The 27507-nt window shown below is 44.5% G+C and overlaps 2 protein-coding genes across 2 annotated transcripts in view; one reads left to right on the top strand and one right to left on the bottom strand.

The window, feature by feature from the left end:
• Window positions 1–556: 556 nt before the first annotated feature.
• On the top strand, window positions 557–20314 carry hpda (4-hydroxyphenylpyruvate dioxygenase a). Its single transcript, NM_001140426.1, is given in 14 exon segments — window positions 557–612; window positions 1016–1042; window positions 1285–1347; window positions 3486–3590; window positions 3833–3875; window positions 3995–4077; window positions 6147–6236; window positions 6678–6784; window positions 6975–7052; window positions 12203–12365; window positions 14952–15023; window positions 17399–17521; window positions 17797–17913; window positions 19577–20314. Coding segments are annotated over 14 exon segments (1161 nt in total). The 5' UTR covers window positions 557–609; the 3' UTR covers window positions 19664–20314.
• Window positions 20315–24191: 3877 nt separating this feature from the next.
• LOC106603954 (E3 ubiquitin-protein ligase RNF43) overlaps window positions 24192–27507 on the bottom strand; it is a 219130-nt gene continuing 215814 nt past the window's right edge. The window contains exon 8 of the mRNA XM_045717401.1: window positions 24192–26827. Coding sequence (XP_045573357.1) covers window positions 26802–26827 — 26 coding nt within the window. The 3' untranslated portion in view covers window positions 24192–26801. The remainder of the gene's footprint in view (window positions 26828–27507) is intronic.

The following is a 27507-nucleotide window of genomic DNA, read 5'->3' as shown; positions in this document are numbered from 1 at the left end:
GTGACCTCGTCCCCGGGCTAGTACACACAGCTTCTAATCTTAGGGAAGTAGTCTGGTACAGCACGGTGACCTCGTCCCCAGGCTAGTACACACAGCTTCTAATCTTAGGGAAGTAGTCTGGTACAGCACGGTGACCTCGTCCCCAGGCTAGTACACACAGCTTCTAATCTTAGGGAAGTAGTCTGGTACAGCACGGTGACCTCGTCCCCAGGCTAGTACACACAGCTTCTAATCTTAGGGAAGTAGTCTGGTCCATTGTGCTTGAGAATGCAGCCTACAAGGACTGAACACTTTCCTCCCTGTTAAGGCAGAGGAGGCTTCTAGAAGGATCTCGATATTTTACTGGAGACATAATGACAACACCTGGCAAAATACTGGACGATTGGGACAGCCGGTGACCGGGGGCCCCTGGATCCTTGTGCTCATCAGGTGAGGGAGGCAAAAGCGTGTTGGAGGCGGACCCCAGGGTGGTGTTGACCCCAAAAAGACCAATCACCACGGGTCCTCTGGCCACTACTTAAGGCCTGTGGGGGCAGCCAGCGCTCTAGCCTGTACACTTCTCTCTCCTCTCCTCTTGATCAGTCATCGCTGTCCGGACAGAACCATAGCATGGTGAGTAAGTCTGCTGCCTCCCGTGAAGGGTGTACATGGGGTTTCAGAGAGGATGGGTCATTTTTACAACTGTACAACGGTGAAATAGTTGACAGAATTGTTCAGGTAGTATATTACCCAGCAGCAGTCGGTAGTATCATTTGGTTCCAGAGCTGTTTTGTCATGACTGTACATGGATTTATTCATTCATATGTGTATTGTATTGTATTGTATTAACTCTGATTTGGAAATGATATACTTGAACTGTGCACATGGCCCACAGAGCAGTTAGGGATGTTGTTGTACACCTCACATGTAACAGGCCACAAATGTAAGGAATAACACAATCAAAGGTTTCTGATATTAGGGGGAAAAACATGTTTACATGCATCAAAGATGATTGATTTTGATCATTTCTCTGCAGACTACCTACACAGATAAAGGGGAGAAGGTAAGTCCATCCTCATCAGCAGCAGCATTTCTACGTAACACTTCAGTGGTGGATCTTTGAGTTGATGATGAAATAGGGAGAAATATTCCCCTTCTTGGGTTCCTTGGGTTACAAAGTCTGTTTTAATGAGAAATGACCGACAAGCGGACAAACCGTCCATACGAAGAGGGGAATTTGTGAATATACTATTTTTTGATACAGTATAATTATTTATTTTTTATTTTTTCCTTTTTACCTTTTAGCCCGAGAAGGGAAAATTTGTAAAGTTCCACCATGTGACCTTCTGGGTGGGCAATGCCAAACAGGTGAGTCTTTAAAGTCCTCCTCGAAAATAGACTGAAGATAAATGGAGACTTAACAAGTTATCTATCATATCATGTGATCATATGCTGTATGATTGTTTTTTTGACATGGCGTGACAACTTATTATTGGTTATATCACATTCTCAACCTCACAAGCTGGACAACATGCACAGCAGGATAGCATGTGGTCCTGAATGGACTTTGCTTTCTAAACGGAGGCTAACTCAGGTCATTGCTCTTATGCTGGTTGACATTGGGCCTTCTCTCTGTGAAATGAACTGAGGTAACAGTCCAGAACGAGAGACATGCTTTTCTATCTTTCTGAAAAAGCACAACTAACAAACCTTTTATAGCCATATATTAAACTGACAAATGGACTACTGTAGTAAAAACCAGGGTTGGGTCATTTATAATTTAGATCAGTCATACAGGGCGTGATTTTCATTTAAAATTCAAAAAATGGATTAATACATTTAAAAACCCAGCTTCTCCTTTTCAGTTTTTGAGAAGTAATTGAAAATATATGGCCTTTTTTCCAATTATTGAATTGGAATTTGAGTATTTTTTTCTCCTGAATTGACTGACTTCAATTAGAATTGACCCTGACGCTGTTGAAAACTATGACACGGTTGGAGGTATATCGTTTCTGTAATAGCTGACTTAATCTTTGCGGAACCAGAGGAAACAGGTGGGCGTTTACTGGGTAAACAAAAAGTTAGCAACTTCAAAAGGCTTAAAAGTTCACGTAGAAGTTCATTCAACCGCACTATGAAAGCATATGGGTCACACACACACACACACACACACACACACACACACACACACACACACACACACACACACACACACACACACACACACACACACACAGTGAAACACCAGGGTTGACATCTTGTGTAAGTCAATGTTCCAAATGTTCGTAAAACTTTATTTGATGGGTACCTACATAAGAACTTTAATAAAATACATATGTTCTGTTTATGAATGTGTTGTGTATGGGTTATTAATGGGTTATGTATGGATTATTAATGGGTTATATATGGGTTATTAATGGGTTATGTATGGATTATTAATGTGTTATGTATGGGTTATTAATGGGTTATGTATGGATTATTAATGGGTTATATATGGGTTATTAATGGATTATTAATGGGTTATGTATGGGTTATTAATGGGTTATGTATGGGTTATTAATGGGTTATATATGGGTTGTTAATGGGTTATATATGGGTTATTAATGGGTTATGTATGGATTATTAATGGGTTATGTATGGATTATTAATGGGTTATGTATGGGTTATTAATGGGTTATATATGGGTTATTAATGGGTTATGTATGGGTTATTAATGGGTTATATATGGGTTATTAATGGGTTATATATGGGTTATTAATGGGTTATATATGGGTTATTAATGTGTTATGTATGGATTATTAATGGGTTATTAATATGTTATGTGTGGGTTATGTATGTGTTATGTATGGATTATTAATGGGTTATGTATGGATTATTAATGGGTTATATATGGGTTATTAATGGGTTATGTATGGGTTATTAATGGGTTATGTATGGGTTATTAATGGGTTATATATGGGTTATTAATGTGTTATGTATGGATTATTAATGGGTTATGAATATGTTATGTATGGGTTATGTATGAGTTATGTATGTGTTATTAATGTGTTACGTATGGGTTATTAATGTGTTATGTATGGATTATTAATGTGTTAAGTATGGGTTATTAATGTGTTAAGTATGGGTTATTAATGTGTTATGTATGTGTTATGTATGGGTTATTAATGTGTTATGTATGTGTTATGTATGGTTATTAATGTGTTAAGTATGGGTTATTAATGTGTTATGTATGTGTTATGTATGGGTTATGTATTGGTTATTAATGTGTTATGTATGTGTTATGTATGGGTTATTAATGTGTTAAGTATGGGTTATTAATGTGTTATGTATGGGTTATTAATGTGTTATGTATGGGTTATGTATGGGTTATTAATGTGTTATGTATGGGTTATTAATGTGTTATATATGTGTTATGTATGGGTTATTAATGTCTTAAGTATGGGTTATTAATGTGTTATGTATGGGTTATTAATGTGTTATGAAATCCTTATGTATTCTCTATGCAGGCGGCTGTGTTCTACTGTGACAAGATGGGCTTCGAGCCAGTGGCCTACAAGGGTTTGGAGACCGGCAGCCGAGAGGTGGTGTCCCATGTCATCAAACAGGATAAGGTAGCGTACAGCATCTCAGACCCACTTCTGGACACGTAGAACCGCTTTCTCTGACCCACAGCCTAATCCTAGACTAAAAATAAATATCCATTGAAAGTCTTCTTAGTCCAAGACTAGACAGGGCTGTGTCTGGGAAACTGGCCCGTGCTTGGTCTCGAGCTTTTATAACTCCAACTTTGACTGATTTTTAATACCTTCATGTGATGAAGTATTGACCACGTTGTTCTTTATTCCTCGCCCAGATATTATTTGTCTTCGAATCTGCTCTGAATCCAGGAAATGAAGGCAGGTTTTCTTCTCCAAGTCAACATCTTTAAAAGGCTACATTTCTGATATAGACCTGGTATGAAAGACCAACATTCAGTCATATAAGTTTATGTTTCAAAAGTTGTATTTTCTCTCAGAAATGGGGGAACACTTGATGAAGCATGGGGATGGGGTCAAAGACATTTCTTTCCAAGTGGAGGACCTTGAATTCTTAATCAAGGTGAGTAAAAAGTACTAAAGTAATCTGTGGGGGGTAGAGGGTAGACTAGAGGGTAGAGGGTAGAGGGTAGACTAGAGGGTAGAGGGTAGAGGGTAGACTAGAGGGTAGAGGGTAGACTAGAGGGTGGTGGGTAGAGGGTAGAGGGTAGACTAGAGGGTAGAGGGTAGAGGGTAGACTAGAGGGTAGAGGGTAGACTAGAGGGTGGTGGGTAGAGGGTAGAGGGTAGACTAGAGGGTAGAGGGTAGACTAGAGGGTAGAGGGTAGACTAGAGGGTAGAGGGTAGAGGGTAGACTAGAGGGTAGAGGGTAGACTAGAGGGTAGAGGGTAGAGGGTAGACTAGAGGGTAGAGGGTAGACTAGAGGGTAGAGGGTAGAGGGTAGACTAGAGGGTAGAGGGTAGACTAGAGGGTAGAGGGTAGAGGGTAGACTAGAGGGTAGAGGGTAGAGGGTAGACTAGAGGGTAGAGGGTAGACTAGAGGGTAGAGGGTAGACTAGAGGGTAGAGGGTAGACTAGAGGGTAGAGGGTAGAGGGTAGACTAGAGGGTAGAGGGTAGACTAGAGGGTAGAGGGTAGAGGGTAGACTAGAGGGTAGAGGGTAGACTAGAGGGTAGAGGGTAGAGGGTAGACTAGAGGGTAGAGGGTAGAGGGTAGACTAGAGGGTAGAGGGTAGACTAGAGGGTAGAGGGTAGAGGGTAGACTAGAGGGTAGAGGGTAGACTAGAGGGTAGAGGGTAGAGGGTAGAGGGTAGACTAGAGGGTGGTGGGTAGAGGGTCGACTAGAGGGTAGAGAGTAGACTAGAGGGTGGTGGGTAGAGGGTGGTGAGTTGTAGGTAGAGGGTGGTGAGTAGAGGGTGGTAGGTAGAGGGTGGTGAGTTGTAGGTAGAGGGTGGTGAGTAGAGGGTAGAGAGTGGTTGGTAGAGGGTGGTAGGTAAAGGCTAGAGGGTGGTGGGTAGAGGGTAGAGGGTGGGGGGTAGAGTCTGGAGGGTGGGGGGTAGAGGGTGGTGGGTAGAGGGTAGAGGGTGGTGGGTAGAGGGTAGAGGGTAGAGGGTGGTGGGTAGAGTCTGGAGGGTGGTGGGTAGAGTCTGGAGGGTGGTGGGTAGAGGGTGGTGGATGGAGGGTAGAGGGTGGTGGGTAGAGGGTAGAGGGTGGTGGATGGAGGGTAGAGGGTGGGGGGTAGAGTCTGGAGGGTGGAGGGTAGAGGGTGGTGGGTAGAGGGTAGAGGGTGGTGGGTAGAGGGTAGAGGGTGGTGGGTAGAGGGTGGTGGGTGGAGGGTAGAGGGTGGTGGGTGGAGGGTAGAGGGTAGAGGGTGGTGGGTAGAGGGTAGAGGGTGGTGGGTAGAGGGTGCTGGGAAGAGGGTAGAGGGTGGTGGATGGAGGGTGGAGGGTAGAGGGTGGTGGGTGGTGGGTAGAGGGTTGTGGGTGGAGGGTAGAGGGTGGTGGGTGGTGGGTTGTGGGTAGAGGGTAGAGGGTGGTGGGTAGAGGGTGCTGGGACGAGGGTATATGGTGGTGGATGGAGGGTGGAGGGTAGAGGGTTGTGGGTGGAGGGTAGAGGGTGGTGGGTGGTGGGTTGTGGGTAGAGGGTAGAGGGAAAGGGGATACCTAGTCAGATGTCCAACTGAATACATTCAACTGAAATGTGTCTTCAACGTTTAACCCAACCCCTCTGAAACTGTTACGGGTTAAATGCCTTGTTACTGGCCCAACTCTCTTAACCGCTAGGCAGGACTGAATGTCACAGATGAACCTGGTACCCTTTCTGTCCCTTTTCTAGGTTAAACAGAGGATAAACTCTGCTCTCGGTCCAATGCCCCAAGGGAAAGCTGCTGATTGTGCAGAGAGATAGCAACCTTCCCGTTCTTTCTTCTACCATGATTTCTCTCAAATAAATAAAATGTAGTCAAAGCAACAGAGAGGATCATTCATAATATACCAAAGAGGTATTTCTACCTATAACTGGGAAAGCAGCTGCAGCGTGTCTGGTAGAAGTGTCTGGAGCTGTGTGGTGGAGTGCTAACAGGTTAGGCGCTTTCTTGGTAATGTGTACCAGCTATTTGTCCTGTAACTGTTTGCAGAAAGCTAAAGAGCGAGGGGCGGTGGTGGTCAAGGAGCCTTGGACTGAGCAAGATAGCCACGGCAAAGTCAAGTATGCTGTCGTTCAGACGGTGAGTCTCTCTCTCTCTCTCTCTCTCTCTCTCTCTCTCTCTCTCTCTCTCATCAACCTAGTCTCTCTCTCTCTCCCTCCCCCCCCCTCTCTCTCTCTCTCTCTCTCTCTCTCTCTCTCATCAACCTAGTCTCTCTCTCTCTCTCTCTCTCTCTCTCCCTCCCTCTCTCTCTCTCTCTCTCTCCCTCTCCCATCAACCTAGTCTCTCTCTCTCTCATCAACCTAGTCTCTCTCTCTCTCTCTCTCTCTCATCAACCTAGTCTCTCTCTCTCTCTCTCTCTCTCTCTCATCAACCTAGTCTCTCTCTCATCAACCTAGTCTCTCTCTCTCCCTCTCATCAACCTAGTCTCTCACTCTGTCACTAATTGTAAACACATTTGACCTGATGCAGTTGAGCTACTGTAATTGTTAATGAACAGCTTCCTTACCCATCTTCCTCTAGTATGGCGATACAACACACACTCTCATTGAGTACCTGGGTCCCTACAAAGGCCTGTTTCTGCCCGGATACAACGCCTCTGTGGTAAAGGACTGCCTGCTACCCAAACTGTGAGTTTCACTCACACATTATGATTTCTAAAAAAGCAGTGTTTACATTTTCTCTCATTATAATTCAACACAAAAGGTATCAGTTTTATAGCCTCAAGTCAGTGGTGTTTTGTATGCATTGACAGCTCAGTCAGGTCTCGTATGCAACAGACACAGACAGACATACTCACACCCCACTATCTCTCTCCAGGCCGCCAGGACTTCTAAACTTCATCGATCACATTGTGGGAAACCAGCCAGACGATGCGATGGTGCCCGTGTCAGACTGGTGAGTGTCCCTGTAGGCCTCACAGCTAGCAGAGCATAGAGACCAGGGGACTAGGGGACCAAGGGGAAGAATAACAGCTAGGGCCGGTGTCTTCACATAAAAACGGGGTGGCAGGTAGTCTAGTGGTTAGAGTGTAGAGGGGGTAGGTAACCTAGTGGTTAGAGTGTAGGGGTGGCAGGTAGTCTAGTGGTTAGAGTGTAGAGGGGGTAGGTAGCCTAGTGGTTAGAGTGTAGGGGGGGTAGGTAGTCTAGTGGTTAGAGTGTAGGGGGGGTAGGTAGTCTAGTGGTTAGAGTGTAGGGGGGTAGGTAACCTAGTGGTTAGAGTGTAGGGGTGGCAGGTAGTCTAGTGGTTAGAGTGTAGGGGGTAGGTAGCCTAGTGGTTAGAGTGTAGAGGGGCAGGTAACCTAGTGGTTAGAGTGTAGGGGTGGCAGGTAGTCTAGTGGTTAGAGTGTAGAGGGGGTAGGTAACCTAGTGGTTAGAGTGTAGGGGGGCAGGTAGTCTAGTGGTTAGAGTGTAGGGGGTAGGTAGCCTAGTGGTTAGAGTGTAGGGGGGGTAGGTAACCTAGTGGTTAGAGTGTAGGGGGGCAGGTAACCTAGTGGTTAGAGTGTAGGGGGTGGCAGGTAGTCTAGTGGTTAGAGTGTAGGGGGGGTAGGTAACCTAGTGGTTAGAGTGTAGGGGGGGCAGGTAGTCTAGTGGTTAGAGTGTAGGGGGTAGGTAGCCTAGTGGTTAGAGTGTAGGGGGGTAGGTAGCCTAGTGGTTAGAGTGTAGGGGGGTAGGTAACCTAGTGGTTAGAGTGTAGGGGGGGTAGGTAGCCTAGTGGTTAGAGTGTAGGGGGGCAGGTAGTCTAGTGGTTAGAGTGTAGGGGGGGTAGGTAGTCTAGTGGTTAGAGTGTAGGGGGTAGGTAGTCTAGTGGTTAGAGTGTGGGGGGGCAGGTAGTCTAGTGGTTAGAGTGTAGGGGGTAGGTAGTCTAGTGGTTAGAGTGTAGGGGGGGCAGGTAGTCTAGTGGTTAGAGTGTAGGGGGTAGGTAGTCTAGTGGTTAGAGTGTAGGGGGGTAGGTAGCCTAGTGGTTAGAGTGTGGGGGGTAGGTAGGCTAGTGGTTAGAGTGTAGGGGGTAGGTAGTCTAGTGGTTAGAGTGTAGGGGGGTAGGTAGCCTAGTGGTTAGAGTGTAGGGGGGCAGGTAGTCTAGTGGTTAGAGTGTAGGGGGGGTAGGTAGTCTAGTGGTTAGAGTGTAGGGGGGCAGGTAGTCTAGTGGTTAGAGTGTAGGGGGCAGGTAGTCTAGTGGTTAGAGTGTAGGGGGGTAGGTAGTCTAGTGGTTAGAGTGTAGGGGGTGGTAGGTAGTCTAGTGGTTAGAGTGTAGGGGTGGTAGGGAGCCTAGTGGTTAGAGTGTAGAGGGGTGGTAGGTAGTCTAGTGGTTAGAGTGAAGGGGGGGTAGGTAGTCTAGTGGTTAGAGTGTAGGGGGGTAGGTAGCCTAGTGGTTAGAGTGTAGGGGGGTAGGTAGCCTAGTGGTTAGAGTGTAGGGGGGGTAGGTAACCTAGTGGTTAGAGTGTAGGGGGGTAGGTAGCCTAGTGGTTAGAGTGTAGGGGGGTAGGTAGGCTAGTGGTTAGAGTGTAGGGGGGGTAGGTAGCCTAGTGGTTAGAGTGTAGGGGGGTAGGTAGCCTAGTGGTTAGAGTGTAGGGGGGTAGGTAGCCTAGTGGTTAGAGTGTAGGGGGGGTAGGTAACCTAGTGGTTAGAGTGTAGGGGGGTAGGTAGCCTAGTGGTTAGAGTGTAGGGGGGGTAGGTAGTCTAGTGGTTAGAGTGTAGGGGGGTAGGTAGCCTAGTGGTTAGAGTGTAGGGGGGTAGGTAGCCTAGTGGTTAGAGTGTAGGGGGGGTAGGTAGGCTAGTGGTTAGAGTGTAGGGGGGGGTAGGTAGTCTAGTGGTTAGAGTGTAGGGGGGTAGGTAGTCTAGTGGTTAGAGTGTAGGGGGGTAGGTAGCCTAGTGGTTAGAGTGTAGGGGGGCAGGTAGTCTAGTGGTTAGAGTGTAGGGGGGTAGGTAGTCTAGTGGTTAGAGTGTAGGGGGGGCAGGTAGTCTAGTGGTTAGAGTGTAGGGGGGCAGGTAGTCTAGTGGTTAGAGTGTAGGGGGGCAGGTAGTCTAGTGGTTAGAGTGTAGGGGGGGGTAGGTAGTCTAGTGGTTAGAGTGTAGGGGTGGTAGGGAGCCTAGTGGTTAGAGTGTAGGGGGTGGTAGGTAGTCTAGTGGTTAGAGTGAAGGGGGGGGTAGGTAGTCTAGTGGTTAGAGTGTAGGGGGGTAGGTAGCCTAGTGGTTAGAGTGTAGGGGGGTAGGTAGCCTAGTGGTTAGAGTGTAGAGGGGGTAGGTAACCTAGTGGTTAGAGTGTAGAGGGGGGTAGGTAACCTAGTGGTTAGAGTGTAGGTAGTCTAGTGGTTAGAGTGTAGGGGGGGTAGGTAGTCTAGTGGTTAGAGTGTAGGGGGGTAGGTAGCCTAGTGGTTAGAGTGTAGGGGGGGTAGGTAACCTAGTGGTTAGAGTGTAGGGGGGGTAGGTAACCTAGTGGTTAGAGTGTAGGGGTAGTCTAGTGGTTAGAGTGTGAGGGGGGTAGGTAGTCTAGTGGTTAGAGTGTAGGGGGGGGTAGTCTAGTGGTTAGAGTGTAGGGGGGGTAGGTAGCCTAGTGGTTAGAGTGTAGGGGGGGGGTAGTCTAGTGGTTAGAGTGTAGGGGGGTAGGTAGTCTAGTGGTTAGAGTGTAGGGGGGGCAGGTAGTCTAGTGGTTAGAGTGTAGGGGGGTAGGTAGTCTAGTGGTTAGAGTGTAGGGGGGTAGGTAGTCTAGTGGTTAGAGTGTAGGGGGGGCAGGTAGTCTAGTGGTTAGAGTGTAGGGGGGTAGGTAGTCTAGTGGTTAGAGTGTAGGGGGGGTAGGTAGTCTAGTGGTTAGAGTGTAGGGGGTGGTAGGTAGCCTAGTGGTTAGAGTGTAGGGGGCAGGTAGTCTAGTGGTTAGAGTGTAGAGGGGGGGTAGGTAGTCTAGTGGTTAGAGTGTAGGGGTGGTAGGTAGTCTAGTGGTTAGAGTGTAGGGGTGGTAGGGAGCCTAGTGGTTAGAGTGTAGAGGGGTGGTAGGTAGTCTAGTGGTTAGAGTGAAGGGGGGGTAGGTAGTCTAGTGGTTAGAGTGTAGGGGGGTAGGTAGCCTAGTGGTTAGAGTGTAGGGGGGGTAGGTAGCCTAGTGGTTAGAGTGTAGGGGGGGTAGGTAACCTAGTGGTTAGAGTGTAGGGGGGTAGGTAACCTAGTGGTTAGAGTGTAGGTAGTCTAGTGGTTAGAGTGTAGGGGGGTAGGTAGTCTAGTGGTTAGAGTGTAGGGGGGGTAGGTAGCCTAGTGGTTAGAGTGTAGAGGGGGTAGGTAACCTAGTGGTTAGAGTGTAGAGGGGGTAGGTAACCTAGTGGTTAGAGTGTAGGTAGTCTAGTGGTTAGAGTGTAGGGGGGTAGGTAGTCTAGTGGTTAGAGTGTAGGGGGGGGGTAGTCTAGTGGTTAGAGTGTAGGGGGGTAGGTAGCCTAGTGGTTAGAGTGTAGGGGTGGGGGGTAGTCTAGTGGTTAGAGTGTAGGGGGGGTAGGTAGTCTAGTGGTTAGAGTGTAGGGGGGGCAGGTAGCCTAGTGGTTAGAGTGTAGGGGGGTAGGTAGCCTAGTGGTTAGAGTGTAGGGGGGTAGGTAGTCTAGTGGTTAGAGTGTAGGGGGGGGCAGGTAGTCTAGTGGTTAGAGTGTAGGGGGGTAGGTAGTCTAGTGGTTAGAGTGTAGGGGTGGTAGGTAGCCTAGTGGTTAGAGTGTAGGGGGGGTAGGTAGCCTAGTGGTTAGAGTGTAGGGGGGTAGGTAGCCTAGTGGTTAGAGTGTAGGGGGGGTAGGTAACCTAGTGGTTAGAGTGTAGGGGGGTAGGTAGCCTAGTGGTTAGAGTGTAGGGGGGTAGGTAGCCTAGTGGTTAGAGTGTAGGGGGGTAGGTAGTCTAGTGGTTAGAGTGTAGGGGGGGTAGGTAGTCTAGTGGTTAGAGTGTAGGGGGGGTAGGTAGTCTAGTGGTTAGAGTGTAGGGGTGGTAGGTAGCCTAGTGGTTAGAGTGTAGGGGGGGTAGGTAACCTAGTGGTTAGAGTGTAGAGGGGGTAGGTAGCCTAGTGGTTAGAGTGTTGGACTAGTAACCGAGAGGTTACTAGATCGAATCCCCGAGCTGACAAGGTAAAAATCTGTTGTTCTGCCCCTGAAACAAGGCAGTTAACCCACTGTTCCTAGGCTGTCATTGTAAATAAGAATTTGTTCTTAACTGACTTGCCTAGTTAAATAAAGGTACCATTAACATAAAAACGCTGCAGGTTCACAGAAATCCAGCACATGGAGCTCTGTTGTTTTCAGATGTAGGGTTCGAGTTACTCTTATATGAGAAAAAGCCCTCCGTATCGTCCTATGTCGGCCCTCCGTATCCTCCTATGTCGGCCCTCCGTATCCTCCTATGTCGGCCCTCCGTATCCTCCTATGTCGGCCCTTCCGTATCCTCCTATGTCGGCCCTCCGTATCCCCCTATGTCGGCCCTCCGTATCCTCCTATGTCGGCCCTCCATATCCTCCTATGTCGGGCCTCCGTATCCTCCTATGTCGGCCCTACGTATCATCTTATGTCGGCCCTCCCTATCCTCCTATGTCGGCCCTACGAATCCTCCTATGTCGGCCCTCCGTATCCTCCTATGTCGGCCCTCCGTATCCTCCTATGTCGGCCCTACGTATCCTCCTATGTCGGCCCTCCGTATCCTCCTATGTCGGCCCTACGTATCCTCCTATGTCGGCCCTCCGTATCTTCCTATGTCGGCCCTCCGTATCCTCCTATGTCGGCCCTACGTATCCTCCTATGTCGGCCCTACGTATCCTCCTATGTCGGCCCTACGTATCCTCCTATGTTGGCCCTCCGCATCTGCTGTGGAAGGTGGCCGAGCTAACAGCGGTGTTTGTCAGACCATGAGACATCTGTCTTTTCACGAAAACGTCTGTAGCGTCGGAACGGTTTGGGCCTCCAAAAACTAATATGACCCCTCTGTGGAAAGATGAGACTGTCACCAACACAATGACCCTAACCCTATCCTGTGTGTTAAGACTATTGTGACCCATAGTTTAGAGAGATGCACTGATAGTTAATGGAACCACTTCTCCAGGTATCAGAACTGCTTGCTGTTTCACCGGTTCTGGTCGATAGATGACAAACAGATCCACACACAGTACAGCTCCCTGAGGTCAATCGTAGTGACCAACTATGAGGAGACCATCAAGATGCCAATCAACGAACCTGCTCCTGGCAAGAAGAAGTCGCAAATCCAGGTCTGACCCCTGACCTTCTAACCTCTCTGTGTGTGTACTTGTGTGTGTCAGGGGAGGACGGCTCATAATAATGGCTGGAATGGAGTAAGTGGAACGGCATGAAATGTGTTTTAAGTGTTTCATACCGTTCCATTGATTCCGTTCCGGCCATTACTACGAGCCCGTCCCTCCATTAAGGAGCAACTAAAATCAAATCAAATCCAATTTTATTTGTCACATGCTTAGTTAACAACAGGTGTTAAACTAACAGTGAAATGCCTACGTATGGCCCTTCCCAACAATACACAAAGAAAAAAAGAGAAATCATCTAAAAATAGGAGTCACGTGACGCTGCGAAGCAACCTCCCGATAAAACACTTCCTTCCTACTTGCTCAAAGTTCGATAGAATAGTTCATTTAGTAGAATTGTTTTTGAGGGGTAATTTACTTCTATTTGTTTTATCAAAGTTTTTCAATATAATATCTGCGTTGAATTCAGCTTCAACGCGTACATGTAGCACAATCGCTAGCACAGCGACTAACAGCGCTAGCTCTGTTGCTAGCACTTCAGCAAGCAGGACGTTGAAAGGGCAGAACGTAGAACCCAGCTTGTTGTCGGCCTTGCAATCAACCCTACAGTAGGTCATGCAAGAAATGGGTAGAGTCAGAACCATTCTTGAATCTCTTGAACCGGATGTCTCTCAGGTCAAGCAATCTCAGATGGACATGCAAGAAGGTGTATCGGTCATATTATAGAAGCTAGATAGAGGCGGAGGGTCGGATATCAACACTGGAGGACAACCGACTGATCAAGACAGCAGAGGGAGAGGTTGTTGTCCTGGCACCACACTGCCAGGTCTCTGACCTCCTCCCTGTAGGCTGTCTTGTCGTCGTCGGTGATCAGGCCTACCACCGCTGTGTCGTCGGCAAATTTAATGATGGTGTTGGAGTCGTGCGCGGCCACGCAGTCGCGGGTGAACGTGGAGTACAGGAGGGGGCTGAGCACGCATCCGATGGGCCCCCGTGTTGAGGGTCAGCGTGGCGGATTTGTTGTTGCCTACCCTCACCACCTGGGGGCAGCCTATCAGTAAGTCTAGGATCCAGTTACAGAGGGACGTGTTTAGTCCCAGGGTCCTTAGTTTAGTGATGAGCTTGGACGGCACTATGGAGTTGAATGCTGATCTGTAGTTAATGAATAGCATTCTCACATAGGTGTTCCTTTTGTCCAGGTGGGAAAGGGCATTCTGAAGTGCAATATAATATATATCTGTGGATCTGTTGGGGCGGTATGGGAATTTGAGTGGGTCTAGGGTGTCTGGGATGATGGTGTTGATGTGAGCCATGACTATCTTTTTTTAACATTTCATGGCTACAGATTAGACGAGGTGATAGTCATTTTCACAGGTTACCTTGACATTCTTGGGCACAAGGACTATGGTGGTCTGCTTGAAACATGTAGGTTTTACAGATTGGGTCAGGGAGAGGTTGAAAATGTCAGTGAAGACACTTGCCATCTGGTCAGCGCATGCTCTGAGTACGTGTCCTGGTAATCCATCTGGGCATTGTGAATGTTAACCTGCTTAAACGTCTTACTGACATTGGCTACGGAGAGCATGATCACACAGTCATCTGGAACAGCTGATGCTCTCAGGCATGGTTCAGTGTTGCTAGTATCGAAGCGAGCATAGAAGGTATTTCGCTCATCTGGTAGGCTCGCGTCACTGGACAGTTTGCGACTGGGTTTCCCTTTGTAATCCGTAATAGTTTGCAAGCCCTGCCACATCCGATGAGCGTCAAAGACGGAGTGGTAGGATCTGATCTTGGTCCTGTATTGACGGTTCGTCGGAGTGTTTTGCGGGAATTTCTTATAAAATACCGGATTAATGTTCCACTCCTTCAAAGCAGCAGCTCTAGCCTTTAGCTCAGTGCGGATGTTGCCTGTAATCCATAGCTTCTGGTTGGGATATGCACGTATTGTCACTGTGGCGACGACGTCGTCGATGCACTTATTAACAAAGCCGGTGACTGATGTGGTAAACTCCTCAATGCCATCAGATGAATCCTGGAACATATTCCAGTCTGTGCTAGCGAAACAGTCCTGTAGCTTAGCATCCGCTTCATCGCACCATTTCCGTATTGAGCGTGTCACTGGAACTTCTTAATTGAGTTTTTACTTGTAAGCAGGAATCAGGAGGATAGAGTTATGGTTGGATTTTCCAAATGGAGAGCGAGGGAGAGATTTGTACGTGTCTCTGTGTGTGGAGTAAAGGTGGTCTAGAGTTTTTTCGCCTCTAGTTGCACAGATGACATGCTGGTAGAAATAAGGTAAAACTGATTTCAGTTTTCCGGCATTCAAGTTACCGGCCACTAGGAGCGCCGCCTCTAGATGAGCACTTTCTTGTTTACTTATGGCCCTATACAGCTCTTTGATTGAGGTCTTAGTGCCATCATCGGTTTGTGATGGTAAATAGACAGCTAGGAAAAATATAGATGAAAACTCTCTTGGTAAATAGTGTGGTCTACAGCTTATCATGAGGTACTCTATCTAGCCGCCTGTGTTTATGTGTGTGCCAGTATTTTAACTTGATTGTGGCCTTATTTCAACAGGAGTATTGTGACTACAATGGAGGGCCTGGTGTCCAGCACATCGCCCTGAACACATCCGACATCATTCAAGCTGTAAGTCAATCATATATTTTCTGATGAAGAAAGAAATACAACATTACAGAGCCTTCAGAAAGTATTCATACCCCTTGACTTATTCCACATTTTGTTGTTACAGCCTGAATTCAAAATGGATTAAATCAATTTTTCACCTCACCCATCTACACACAATATATCATAATGACAAAGTGAAAACATTGTTTTAGAAATGTTTGCAAATTTGTTGAAAATGAAATACAGAAATATCTAATTGACATAAGTATTCACACCACTGTGTCAATACTTTGTAGAAGCACCTTTGGCAATGAGTCTTTCTGAGTAAGTCTCTAAGAGCTTTCCACACCTGGATTGTGCAACATTTGCCCATTATTTTCAAAATTCTTCAAGCTCTGTCAAGTTGATTGTTGATCCTTGCTAGAGACCCATTTTCAGATTTTCAAGTAGATTTAAGTCAAAACTGTAACTCGGGAACATTGACTATCTTCTTGGTAATTAACTCCAGTTTATATTTGGCCTTGTGTTTTAGGCTATTGTCATGCTGAATGCTGCATTAATCTCCCAGTGTCTGGTGGAAAGCAGACTGAACCAGGTTTTCCTCTAGGATTTGACTGTGCTTAGCTCCATTCCATTTCTTTTTTATCCTGAGAAACTCCCACAGTCCTTAACGTTTACAATAATACCCACAACATGATGCAGCCACTACTTATAATTGAAAATATGGAGAATGGTGCTTAATAATGTGTTGTATTGGATTTGCCACAAACATAACACTTTGTACTCAGGGAAAAAAACGTTAATTGCTTTGCACACATTTTTTGCAGTATTACTTTAATGCCTTGTTGCAAACAGGAATATTTTTTATTCCGTATAGGCTTCCTTCTTTTCACTCTGTCAATTAGGTTAGTATTGTGGAGTAACTACAATGTTGTTGATCCATCCTCAGTTTTCTCCTATCACAGCCATTAAACTCTGTAACTGTTTTTAAGTCACTATTGGCATCATGGTGACATTCTTGAGCGGTTTCCTTCCTCTCCGGCAACTGAGTTAGGAAGGACACCTGTGTCTTTGTAGTGACTGGGTGTATTGATACACCATCCAAAGTGTAACTAATAACTTCACCATGCTCAAAGGGATATTCAATATGTACTTATTTATTTACCGATAGGTGCCCTTCTTTGCGAGGCATTAGAAATCCTCCCACACAGAGTGAGTCCATGGAATTTATTATGTGACTTGTTAAGCAAAATTTTTACTCCTGAACTTATTTAGGTTTGCCTTAAAGGGTTTGAATACTTATTGACTCAAGACATTTCAACTTTACATTTTTTATTAATTTGTAAACATTTTGAAAAACCTAATTCCACATTGACATTATGGGTTATTGTGTGTAGGCGTTACCCAACAATCTCAATGTAATCCATTTTAAGTTCAGGCTGTAACACAACACGATGCTGAAAAAGTCAAGGGGTGTGAATACTTTCTGAAGGTACTGTATATCAGTTGAATATTTACAATCCATGCAGATTCATAGCTTTAAAACTTCTTCAGGATTGGTGGTTCCCCTGTGGGACGATTGAGCTAACGTAGGCTAATGCGATTAGCATGAGGTTGTAAGTAACAAGAACATTTCCCAGGACATAGACATATCTGATATTGGCAGAAAGCTTAACTTCTTGTTAGTCTAACTGCACTGTCCAATTTACAGTAGCTATTACAGTGAAAACATACCATGCTATTGTTTGAGGAGAGTGCACAGTTTTGAGCATGAAAAGTTATTAATAAACAAATTAGGCACATTTGGGCAGTCTTGATACAAACATTTTAACAGAAATGCAATGGTTCATTGGATTAGTCTGAAACTGTTCATATACACTTCTAGTGGCCAAAATCTAAATTGCACCTGGGCTGGAATAATACATCATGGCCTTTCTCTTGCATTTCAAAGATGATGGTACAAACAAAATACAAAAAAACTGTCGTTTTTTTTCTTTCTATTATTTTTTACCAGATCTAATGTGTTATTCTCCTACATTCCTTTCAAATTTCCACAAACCTCAAAGTGTTTCCTTTCAAATGGTACCAAGAATATGCATATCCTTGCTTCAGGGCCTGAGCTACAGGCAGTTAGATTTGGGTATGTCATTTTCAGCGAAAATTGAAAAAAAGGGCCCGATCCTTAAGAGGTTTTAACAGAGTAAGCAAGCACAGGCAAGACTTGCCCTGAGACATAGCTGTATTCTCCCCCTACTCCATGGCATACAGCTATGTCTCAGGGCAAAGGCAAGGCATTGGAAATACTGCACAACCATGAGCTTCATCCATCCTGTCTTCTTCTCTTGAATTAAGCAAGTAGTGACAGGCTTAAGATCAGCTACCCTGTCTTAAAACAGATTGTGAACCTCCGAGCCCGGGGGATGGACTTCCTGGCGGCCCCTGATGTTTACTATGAGAGCCTGAGGGAGAACCTCAAGACATCTAAGATCAAGGTGAAGGAGGACCTCAAGAGGCTACAGGTATATAGAGCGTCATGTCTTTAATCACATACTGGGGCTCTTTCTCAATTCATCTTTCTTCGATTCCTCACATCCTCTCGTTTCTTTCTCAAAACGTATTGAAGGAAAAAGTCCCAGGTTCCTCCCCACTGACCGTTTTAAGAAGCAGGGTGCAAGGAATCGAGGACAGACAACCTGAGAGAGAGCCTGAGTGTAATTTAAATCAGAGCTGATATTTTTTGCTCAGTGTCCAGATGTCCTTATTCATTCTCTCTGTCTGTCTTGGCTGAGTCAAGGAACTGAAAATCTTAGTTGACTTCGATGACAAGGGCTACCTGCTCCAAATCTTCACCAAACCCGTGCAGGACCGACCAACCCTTTTTTTGGAAGTCATTCAGCGTCACAACCACTTTGTAAGTATACCAGATACTAGGAGACCAGAAGTCAACTAGCTTTCCATCTGATTATGAGGGCTTCCCAAATACCTTTAATTTAAAAACCACAAATGCCAGATTCTTACAGCCAAAATATAATTTTTGGGTGAAATTAAAATACCTATAAAAGTGGCCTGGATTCACTTGTATACGTATCTATTGCTATCCCTTTATAGGGGGAGTATAGTCCAATAGCCCCCATTTCTCTCTCTTTCACACAGCTCTTTATAGGGGGAGTATAGTCCAATAGCCCCCATTTATCTCTCTCTCTCAGCCCTTTATAGGGGGATTATAGTCCAATAGCCCCCATTTCTCTTTCTCTCTTTCACACACAGCCCTTTATAGGGGGAGTATAGTCCAATAGCCCCCATTTCTCTCTCTCTCTTTCACACACAGCCCTTTATAGGGGGAGTATAGTCCAATAGCCCCCATTTCTCTCTCTTTCACACACAGCCCTTTATAGAGGGAGTATAGTCCAACAGCCCCCATTTCTCTCTCTCTCTCAGCCCTTTATAGAGGGAGTATAGTCCAATAGCCCCCATTTCTCTCTCTTTCACACACAGCCCTTTATAGAGGGAGTATAGTCCAATAGCCCCCATTTCTCTCTCTCTCTCTCAGCCCTTTATAGAGGGAGTATAGTCCAATAGCCCCCATTTCTCTCTCTTTCACACACAGCCCTTTATAGGGGGATTATAGTCCAATAGCCCCATTTCTCTCTCTCTCACACACATACAGCCCTTTATAGGGGGATTATAGTCCAATAGCCCCCATTTCTCTCTCTCTCTTTCACACACAGCCCTTTATAGGGGGAGTATAGTCCAATAGCCCCCATTTCGCTCTCTCTCTTTCACACACAGCCCTTTATAGGGGGAGTATAGTCCAATAGCCCCCATTTCTCTCTCTCACACACATACACAAAGTCACCACATGTCCTTGTAAGTCCATAAAACCGGGAACACGTGTGAACGCTGGCGCATGTTAACACCTGTTTACCGGCTGCCACCCAGGGCAAACACAGAGTCATAAACGTTAGAATATAAGCAGAGAGAGCTGGAATTGAGGTAGAGTTGTGGATTGTTTTTTTTCACCCTGTGGCACTTCGTTTGGGTTTGTAACCAAGTCCCCGTTCACTACCTGTTAGAACAGGTTCCATCAGTCGCACGCCGGCGTTTCACAGTCTAGTGATGTGCAGAGGATTGGTTATGCCTGAAACTCAAAACATTTAGGTACACCACACCAAAGGAACTGTGGGAGAAACCGTCAACATGTTTCTTGGTCTTTAACGTCTCGATCTTTTTATTACACTTTCAAATATTTACATGATTTACTAGGAGCTTATAAATGAAATGTTCTGGGGCGAGCTGGAGTTTGAACATACATCTCTGGGGCAGTGTTTAAGTCTTTAGCCACGGTCTCAGGTGGTCAACATCAAAGACATTATAGACCTTATCCTTGACAATAACCAAAAGCTGTCAGTGAAGTCATACTTTCAGCCGTTAGAAATAACACGGAATGAGGCGGAATACGATCTATGAATTAACTGATGATGTAACAGAGCTTTAATAAATACATTTCATTGATTGACTGAGTTGGACCCCGTGTGTGTGTGTGTGTGTGTGTGTGTGTGTGTCTCCCACCACAGGGCTTCGGGGCAGGAAACTTCAAGTCTCTGTTCGAGGCCATTGAGAAGGACCAGGATGCCAGGGGCAACCTCACCGCTTACAACTAATATCCCACCACCATTGTACGGCTACACCAACGAAGCCAAGTTTAATATGTTGTACTGAATGTTCAATGTTGTATGGCTTTGCTTAAAGAGATTTAGGACAGAGATTTAGCACCTATTTTGATAAATGTATGGGACAAGTTCTTGAAAGCAATTACAAAAGCAATCTGTGAAATTTCTCTATTCTACGATCACTGCGACAACATGCCTGAGCTTTCCACCTTTTACCTTTGTGAGGTAAGCGGCAGCATATATCTGGCCAGTGACAACACGATGATAACTCTGATACATGACTGAAAAATGGACATGAATTGAATGACCTAGTTTTACAATGGGATTTGTCAGATAAATACAAGAACAACAACAACAAAAAACAGGTTAATTTTACATAGAATTTAGACCATATTCAGCACCAGAGGTTTTTATTTGAAAATAATTTATTTGCATATAATTGGAATGAAGCCAGGTTGATACATCTGTGATGGCACATAGTTTCATATAGATATTGTTTCTATACAGAAAGCATGTAGTATTTTTCAAAACCTGGACCAAAAAAAAAAAAAAATGGATAAATATATTAGTAAATAAATATATTAGTGACATATCACCATATTGAAATGTTCTATTATATATAAAATACAACACTTTATTTCATTTATGTTTTTGTCTTTCTCTTTTTTGTACACAAAGTATCCAAAATATACTGACAGATCCCTTCCGTTTCCATGGGGATCGTGTTCTGATAGAAAAAAAAGGCCATTTCAGCTCATTATGCATTCGAAAAAACAAAAACAATAATCACAAACAGAAAAGGACACAAAAAAAAGGATAATAAAATCGGCCAACCAAAATGTTTCAGGGATGTTTCATAGATTTTGAAGTGTTATTTTTCATTGTATTGGTCACCGTCATAGGTATATTGCTTTGATTATTTTTCGTTGAGTTTTCCCCTGTTAAATATAAAGCAAAAGTGCTGGTTGGTTGTGATTTAGTCATTTCCAGATCAGACTAGTGGGCTGTAGCCTGGAATTCAGAAAGATTTAACAATGTTTGTTTTAAAGCTAAACATATGTGGGTGCAGTGTTCAGTCTGGTTTAACCGGGCTATAGGGGACTGTTCAGTCTGATTTAACCAGGCTATAGGGGACTGTTCAGTCTAGTTTAACCAGGCTATAGGGGACTGTTCAGTCTGGTTTAACCAGGCTATAGGGGACTGTTCAGTCTGGTTTAACCAGGCTATAGGGGACTGTTCAGTCTAATTTAACCAGGCTATAGGGGACTGTTCAGTCTGGTTTAACCAGGCTATAGGGGACTGTTCAGTCTGGTTTAACCAGGCTATAGGGGACTGTTCAGTCTGGTTTAACCAGGCTATAGGGGACTGTTCAGTCTGGTTTAACCAGGCTATAGGGGACTGTTCAGTCTGGTTTAACCAGGCTATAGGGGACTGTTCAGTCTGGTTTAACCAGGCTATAGGGGACTGTTCAGTCTAATTTAACCGGGCTATAGGGGACTGTTCAGTCTAATTTAACCGGGCTATAGGGGACTGTTCAGTCTGGTTTAACTGGGCTATAGGGGACTGTTCAGTCTGGTTTAACCAGGCTATAGGGGACTGTTCAGTCTGGTTTAACCGGGCTATAGGGGACTGTTCAGTCTGGTTTAACCGGGCTATAGGGGACTGTTCAGTCTGGTTTAACCGGGCTATAGGGGACTGTTCAGTCTGGTTTAACCAGGCTATAGGGGACTGTTCAGTCTGGTTTAACCAGGCTATAGGGGACTGTTCAGTCTGGTTTAACCAGGCTATAGGGGACTGTTCAGTCTGGTTTAACCAGGCTATAGGGGACTGTTCAGTCTAATTTAACCAGGCTATAGGGGACTGTTCAGTCTGGTTTAACCAGGCTATAGGGGACTGTTCAGTCTGGTTTAACCGGGCTATAGGGGACTGTTCAGTCTGGTTTAACCGGGCTATAGGGGACTGTTCAGTCTGGTTTAACCAGGCTATAGGGGACTGTTCAGTCTGGTTTAACCAGGCTATAGGGGACTGTTCAGTCTGGTTTAACCAGGCTATAGGGGACTGTTCAGTCTGGTTTAACCAGGCTATAGGGGACTGTTCAGTCTAATTTAACCAGGCTATAGGGGACTGTTCAGTCTGGTTTAACCAGGCTATAGGGGACTGTTCAGTCTGGTTTAACCAGGCTATAGGGGACTGTTCAGTCTGGTTTAACCAGGCTATAGGGGACTGTTCAGTCTGGTTTAACCAGGCTATAGGGGACTGTTCAGTCTGGTTTAACCAGGCTATAGGGGACTGTTCAGTCTGGTTTAACCAGGCTATAGGGGACTGTTCAGTCTGGTTTAACCAGGCTATAGGGGACTGTTCAGTCTGGTTTAACCGGGCTATAGGGGACTGTTCAGTCTGGTTTAACCAGGCTATAGGGGACTGTTCAGTCTGGTTTAACCAGGCTATAGGGGACTGTTCAGTCTGGTTTAACCAGGCTATAGGGGACTGTTCAGTCTGGTTTAACCAGGCTATAGGGGACTGTTCAGTCTGGTTTAACCAGGCTATAGGGGACTGTTCTCAACACAGTGTTCAGTCTAGTTTAACCAGGCTATAGGGGACTGTTCAGTCTAATTTAACCAGGCTATAGGGGACTGTTCAGTCTGGTTTAACCAGGCTATAGGGGACTGTTCAGTCTGGTTTAACCGGGCTATAGGGGACTGTTCAGTCTGGTTTAACCAGGCTATAGGGGACTGTTCAGTCTGGTTTAACCAGGCTATAGGGGACTGTTCAGTCTGGTTTAACCAGGCTATAGGGGACTGTTCAGTCTGGTTTAACCGGGCTATAGGGGACTGTTCAGTCTAATTTAACCAGGCTATAGGGGACTGTTCAGTCTGGTTTAACCGGGCTATAGGGGACTGTTCAGTCTGGTTTAACCAGGCTATAGGGGACTGTTCAGTCTGGTTTAACCAGGCTATAGGGGACTGTTCAGTCTGGTTTAACCAGGCTATAGGGGACTGTTCAGTCTGGTTTAACTGGGCTATAGGGGACTGTTCTCTACACAGATATATAACAGACACAACCTGAAGTATTAGCGAGAGAAGCTGTCTCCAAAACACATTAGAAAACGAGGTATCGGTAAATATGTTAGAGACGCTGTCTCAAAAACACATTACAAAACGAGGTATCGGTAAATATGGGGCTGTAATCTATAGATTATCCATGATTTTGACTGCATATGATTCCAACGTGTTCTTGTAAAGCAAAACCTAGTGAATTGGGTTTAGATTGACGGAGGAGGAACAGAAGGCATCAAATAACACGAGCTTAATGTATTAGGTTATTTGATGATCTAAGATAATAATAAACTTCAAGCGATCCACAGGAGGTAGTGAATGAAGAGCACACAACTAACCTATTTGAAAACTGACTTCATAAGGCATACTGAAGTCAATAGAATAGCTGGATTCATCTCATAACTGGTTCAGAGCGTTACTACCGTCGATCAGCCACATGACATTTAAAGGTTGTTTTAAGTGCTTCCAACTATTTAGAAAATACTCTGGGGATCAATAGGTTTATTCAATTCAATGTTTACCGTTTGCAATACAGTCAGTCTCCTTGCACATGTCCACTCAGCCTCCATGTATACATATACAGTAAGAACTAAAATATATTGGAGGATATGTACACTACCAGTCAAAAGTTTGGACACCTACTCATTCAAAGGTTTTTCTTTATTTTTACTATTTTCTACATTGTAGAATAATAGTAAAGACATCAAAACTATGAAATAACACACATGGAATCATGTAGTAACCCCAAAAGTGTTAAACAAATCAAAATGTATTTTATATTCTTCAAAGTAGCCACACCCTTTGTCTTGATGATAGCTTTACACATTCTTGGCATTCTCTCAACCAGCTTCACCTGGAATGGTTTTCCAAAAGTTGAAGAAGTTCCCTCATATGCTGAGCACTTGTTGGCTGCTTTTCCTTCACTCTGTGGTCCAACTCTTTCCAAACCATCTCAATTAGGTTGAGGTTGGGTGATTGTGGAGGTCAGGTCATCTGATGCAGCAATCCATCACTCTCCTTGGTCAAATAGCCCTTACACAGCCTGGAGGTGTGTTGGGTCATTGTTCTGTTGAAAAACAAATGATAGTCCCACTAAGTGCAAACCAGATGGGATGGTATATCGCTGCAGAATGCTGTGGTAGCCATGCTGGTTAAGTGTGCCTTGAATTCTAAATAAATCCCAGACAGTCACCAGCTAAGCACCATCACACCACCTCCTCCATGCTTCATGGTGGGAACCACACATGCGGAGATCATCCGTTCACCTACTCTGCGTCTCACAAAGACATGGCGGTTGGAACCAAAAATCTCAAATTTGGGCCAATCAGTTCCACCGGTCTAATGTCCATTGCTCGTGTTTCTTGGCCCAAGCAAGTCTCTTCTTATTATTGGTGTCTTTTAGTAGTGGTTTCTTTGCAGCAATTCAACCACGAAGGCCTGATTCACACAGTCTCCCCTGAACAGTTGATATTGAGATGTGTCTGTTACTTGATCTCTGTGAAGCATTTATTTGGGCTGCAATTTCTGAGGCTGGTAACTCTAATGAACTTATCCTCTGCAGCAGAGGTAACTCTGGGTCTTCCTTTCCTGTGGCAGTCCTCATGAGAGACAGTTTCATCATAGCGCTTGATGGTTTTTGCAACTGCACTTGAAGAAACTTTCAAAGTTCTTAAAATGTTCTGTATTGACTGACCTTCATGTCTTAAAGTAATGATGGACTGTCATCTCTTTGCTTATTAGAGCTGTTCTTGCCTTAGTATGGACTTGGTCTTTTACCAAATAGGGCTATCTTCTGTATACCACCCCTACCTTGTCACAACACAACTGATTGGCTCAAACGCATTAAGAAGGAAAGAAATTCCACAAATGAACAAGGCACACCTGTTAATTGAAATGCATTCCAGGTGACTACCTCATGAAGCTGGTTGAGAGAATGCCAAGTGTGCAAAGCTATCATCAAGGCAAAGGGTGGCTACTTTGAAGAATCTCAAATATATTTTGATTTGTTTAACACTTTTTTGGTTACTACATGATTCCGTTATTCCATAGTTTTGACGTCTTTACTATTATTGTACAATGTAGAAAATAGTAAAAAAATTAAGAAAAACCCTTGAATGCGGATGGCGTATCCAAACTTTTGACTGGTACTGTATAACTACACACATTTAACATGACTTTTCTGTCCTCTTTTAATCTCCTGGGATGTTGGATCCAAGTGAGACATTCAGGGAAAGGACTTGACTGACCGAACGGCACCAGTCTTCTATTTAAGGCCGCAGGTTTGTTTGGTAAATGTTTGGTTGTGAATAATGGATGTTCCCAAAGCTGAATGAATAATGAATTATCATGGCTTTCCTCCAGTTATTACATAGTAATTATGTATAATATTTTGCTACAATGTTTAAGATAAGGGCACCCCTGGTGAGTTATAGCTGCTGGTAGATGGGAAATGGAAAGGAGGAAATAACCTTACTGGTGGACAATGATAGGGTTGTGTAATAGGTCACGGGGTTAAAGGTCAGGGGTCACAGGTGAAGAGCAGACGACATGGTGCATGTCCTTCCTGAGCCGAGCGAAGCTCCACTCACGCTGCTGTTCTGGTGGCAGACCTACTTTTTGGTTCAAATAGAATTTTAAATATTTCACATACTTGAGCATTTGCATACTTTATCCTTACTGGAGTGCACGCCAGATGGGCGGGGATTGCATTTTTAGGACTATAACATTGGTCCCATGGAGCCAAGTAAGCTGAATCAAGCACAGCTACAGTATTTGAAATATGTCAAATACAGTTTGAACCCAGGTCTGTGTGGAGGCACCCTCCATCCTTCACTGGTCACCAAACCAGCGCTCAGGTCTAACATACTACGTAACCACTGGCAACATGAGAAAAACAAAAATAGCTTGTAATAACATAGATCAGTCTGGTTCTTTTAACGATGAAAAACAAAATGATAAAAAAAATGTTTTTACCGAACCACAAAACAAACTAAATGTGATGGAAACAGCTGCCATTATTGAATGAACCAACACAAGTCCCCATACTAACCTCTAATGACCTCTCAGGATGACCTCTCAGGATGACCTCTCAGGATGACCTTTCAGAATGCTCACTGCTTGTAGGTCCAGCTAAGAAAATAACTCTTCTCCCCCAATGATACGTTTCTTGTCTGTTTTCTGTAGCTCTGAGTACCTTGGAGAGTACCTGAGTACCTTAGAGAGTACCTGAGTACCTTAGAGAGTACCTGAGTACCTTAGAGAAACCCACGCCCACGGGAAGCATTTCTGAATCTGATTTGTTAGGCTGAAAAGAGCAAGAAACCTCCATGTATGGGTGTAATACATGATCCAATGGTTGTCCACATAGTGTATTTACACAAATAAAGGACTTTAAGGATATTAAGGATGTGAGGGAAAATCAAGTATTACTGAGTAGTACCTCATAGTATAATTGATTAAGTACTCAATCAACCACTCAAGGAATCAGACATCCAATATGACCATGTGATGTCCATGTGATTTCTAATGAGGGAGATAGTTGGGGGAATTTCGTGATGTGAATCGAGGCTCAAGCCCTGAGCAGTGATCATTCCTTGTGGTTACTAAGGCAACCTGGGAACTTGTTGGTATTGAATTCTTCCTGTCATTTACAAAACAAAATAAAAAACAAGACAAAAAAACAATTTCCAGCATCTCCCAGTCAGTCTCCATCTTGAAACACAATCACTAAGCAACAACAAAACTCCCAATCAAACACATTGAAATACTGGAATTCAACAATGAATTAGAGCAATTTGAGGTCCATACATGACTTGTGCTTATTGTTTGAATTGATGGTCAAAATAAATAAACTTCAAAACAATCAGAATCTCATAGACTTATTTTGATCGTTGTTGGACAGACGGAACTCTGAGCACTGACTGGGGGATTCTGGGAAGTGTAGTCTGAATGCAGCTATTTAATGTGGAATTATATGGAAGACTTGAGAAACATGGCCTCGCGATGAAGTGTTTGTCCGTTCCTGGCTCCTGTGTACGTAGCAGCGTGACGTTGGGGATGCAACTCGCGAGTCCTCACACGCCGGACTCCTCCTCGGATCCTGGAGGTAGAGAAAAAGACGACAGGTTTATTTACCTCTCCAACGCACAGAGACATGACACACAGGATGTCAGGAAGAACGACACACATGGGGCTCTTCCTTAATTCCTCTCTCCACACCTTCTTTCCCAAAATGCAATTCATTCAACTTCCATTCAATTAGGTTGATACGGAGGTGAGGAGATAGAATGCGAAGAATCACGGAAAGACAAATTGAGATTAAGCCATAAAAAACGATGACCATTCCTATGAGGAAAACTATGACCTTAGATAATACCATTCCTATGAGGAAAACTATGACCTTAGACAATACCATTCCTATGGGGAAAACTATGACCTTAGATAATACCATTCCTATGAGGAAAACTATGACCTTAGATAATACCATTCCTATGAGGAAAACTATGACCTTAGATAATACCATTCCTATGAGGAAAACTATGACCTTAGATAATACCATTCCTATGGGGAAAACTATGACCTTAGATAATACCATTCCTATGAGGAAAACTATGACCTTAGATAATACCATTCCTATGAGGAAAACTATGACCTTAGATAATACCATTCCTATGAGGAAAACTATGACCTTAGATAATACCATTCCTATGAGGAAAACTATGACCTTAGATAATACCATTCCTATGAGGAAAACTATGACCTTAGATAATACCATTCCTA

This window comes from Salmo salar, chromosome ssa04 (genome assembly GCF_905237065.1).
Source record: "Salmo salar chromosome ssa04, Ssal_v3.1, whole genome shotgun sequence".
NCBI lineage: Eukaryota > Metazoa > Chordata > Actinopteri > Salmoniformes > Salmonidae > Salmo > Salmo salar.
The sequence above is the reverse complement of the archived record's forward strand: the minus strand, read 5'-3'. Positions and strand labels throughout refer to the sequence as shown.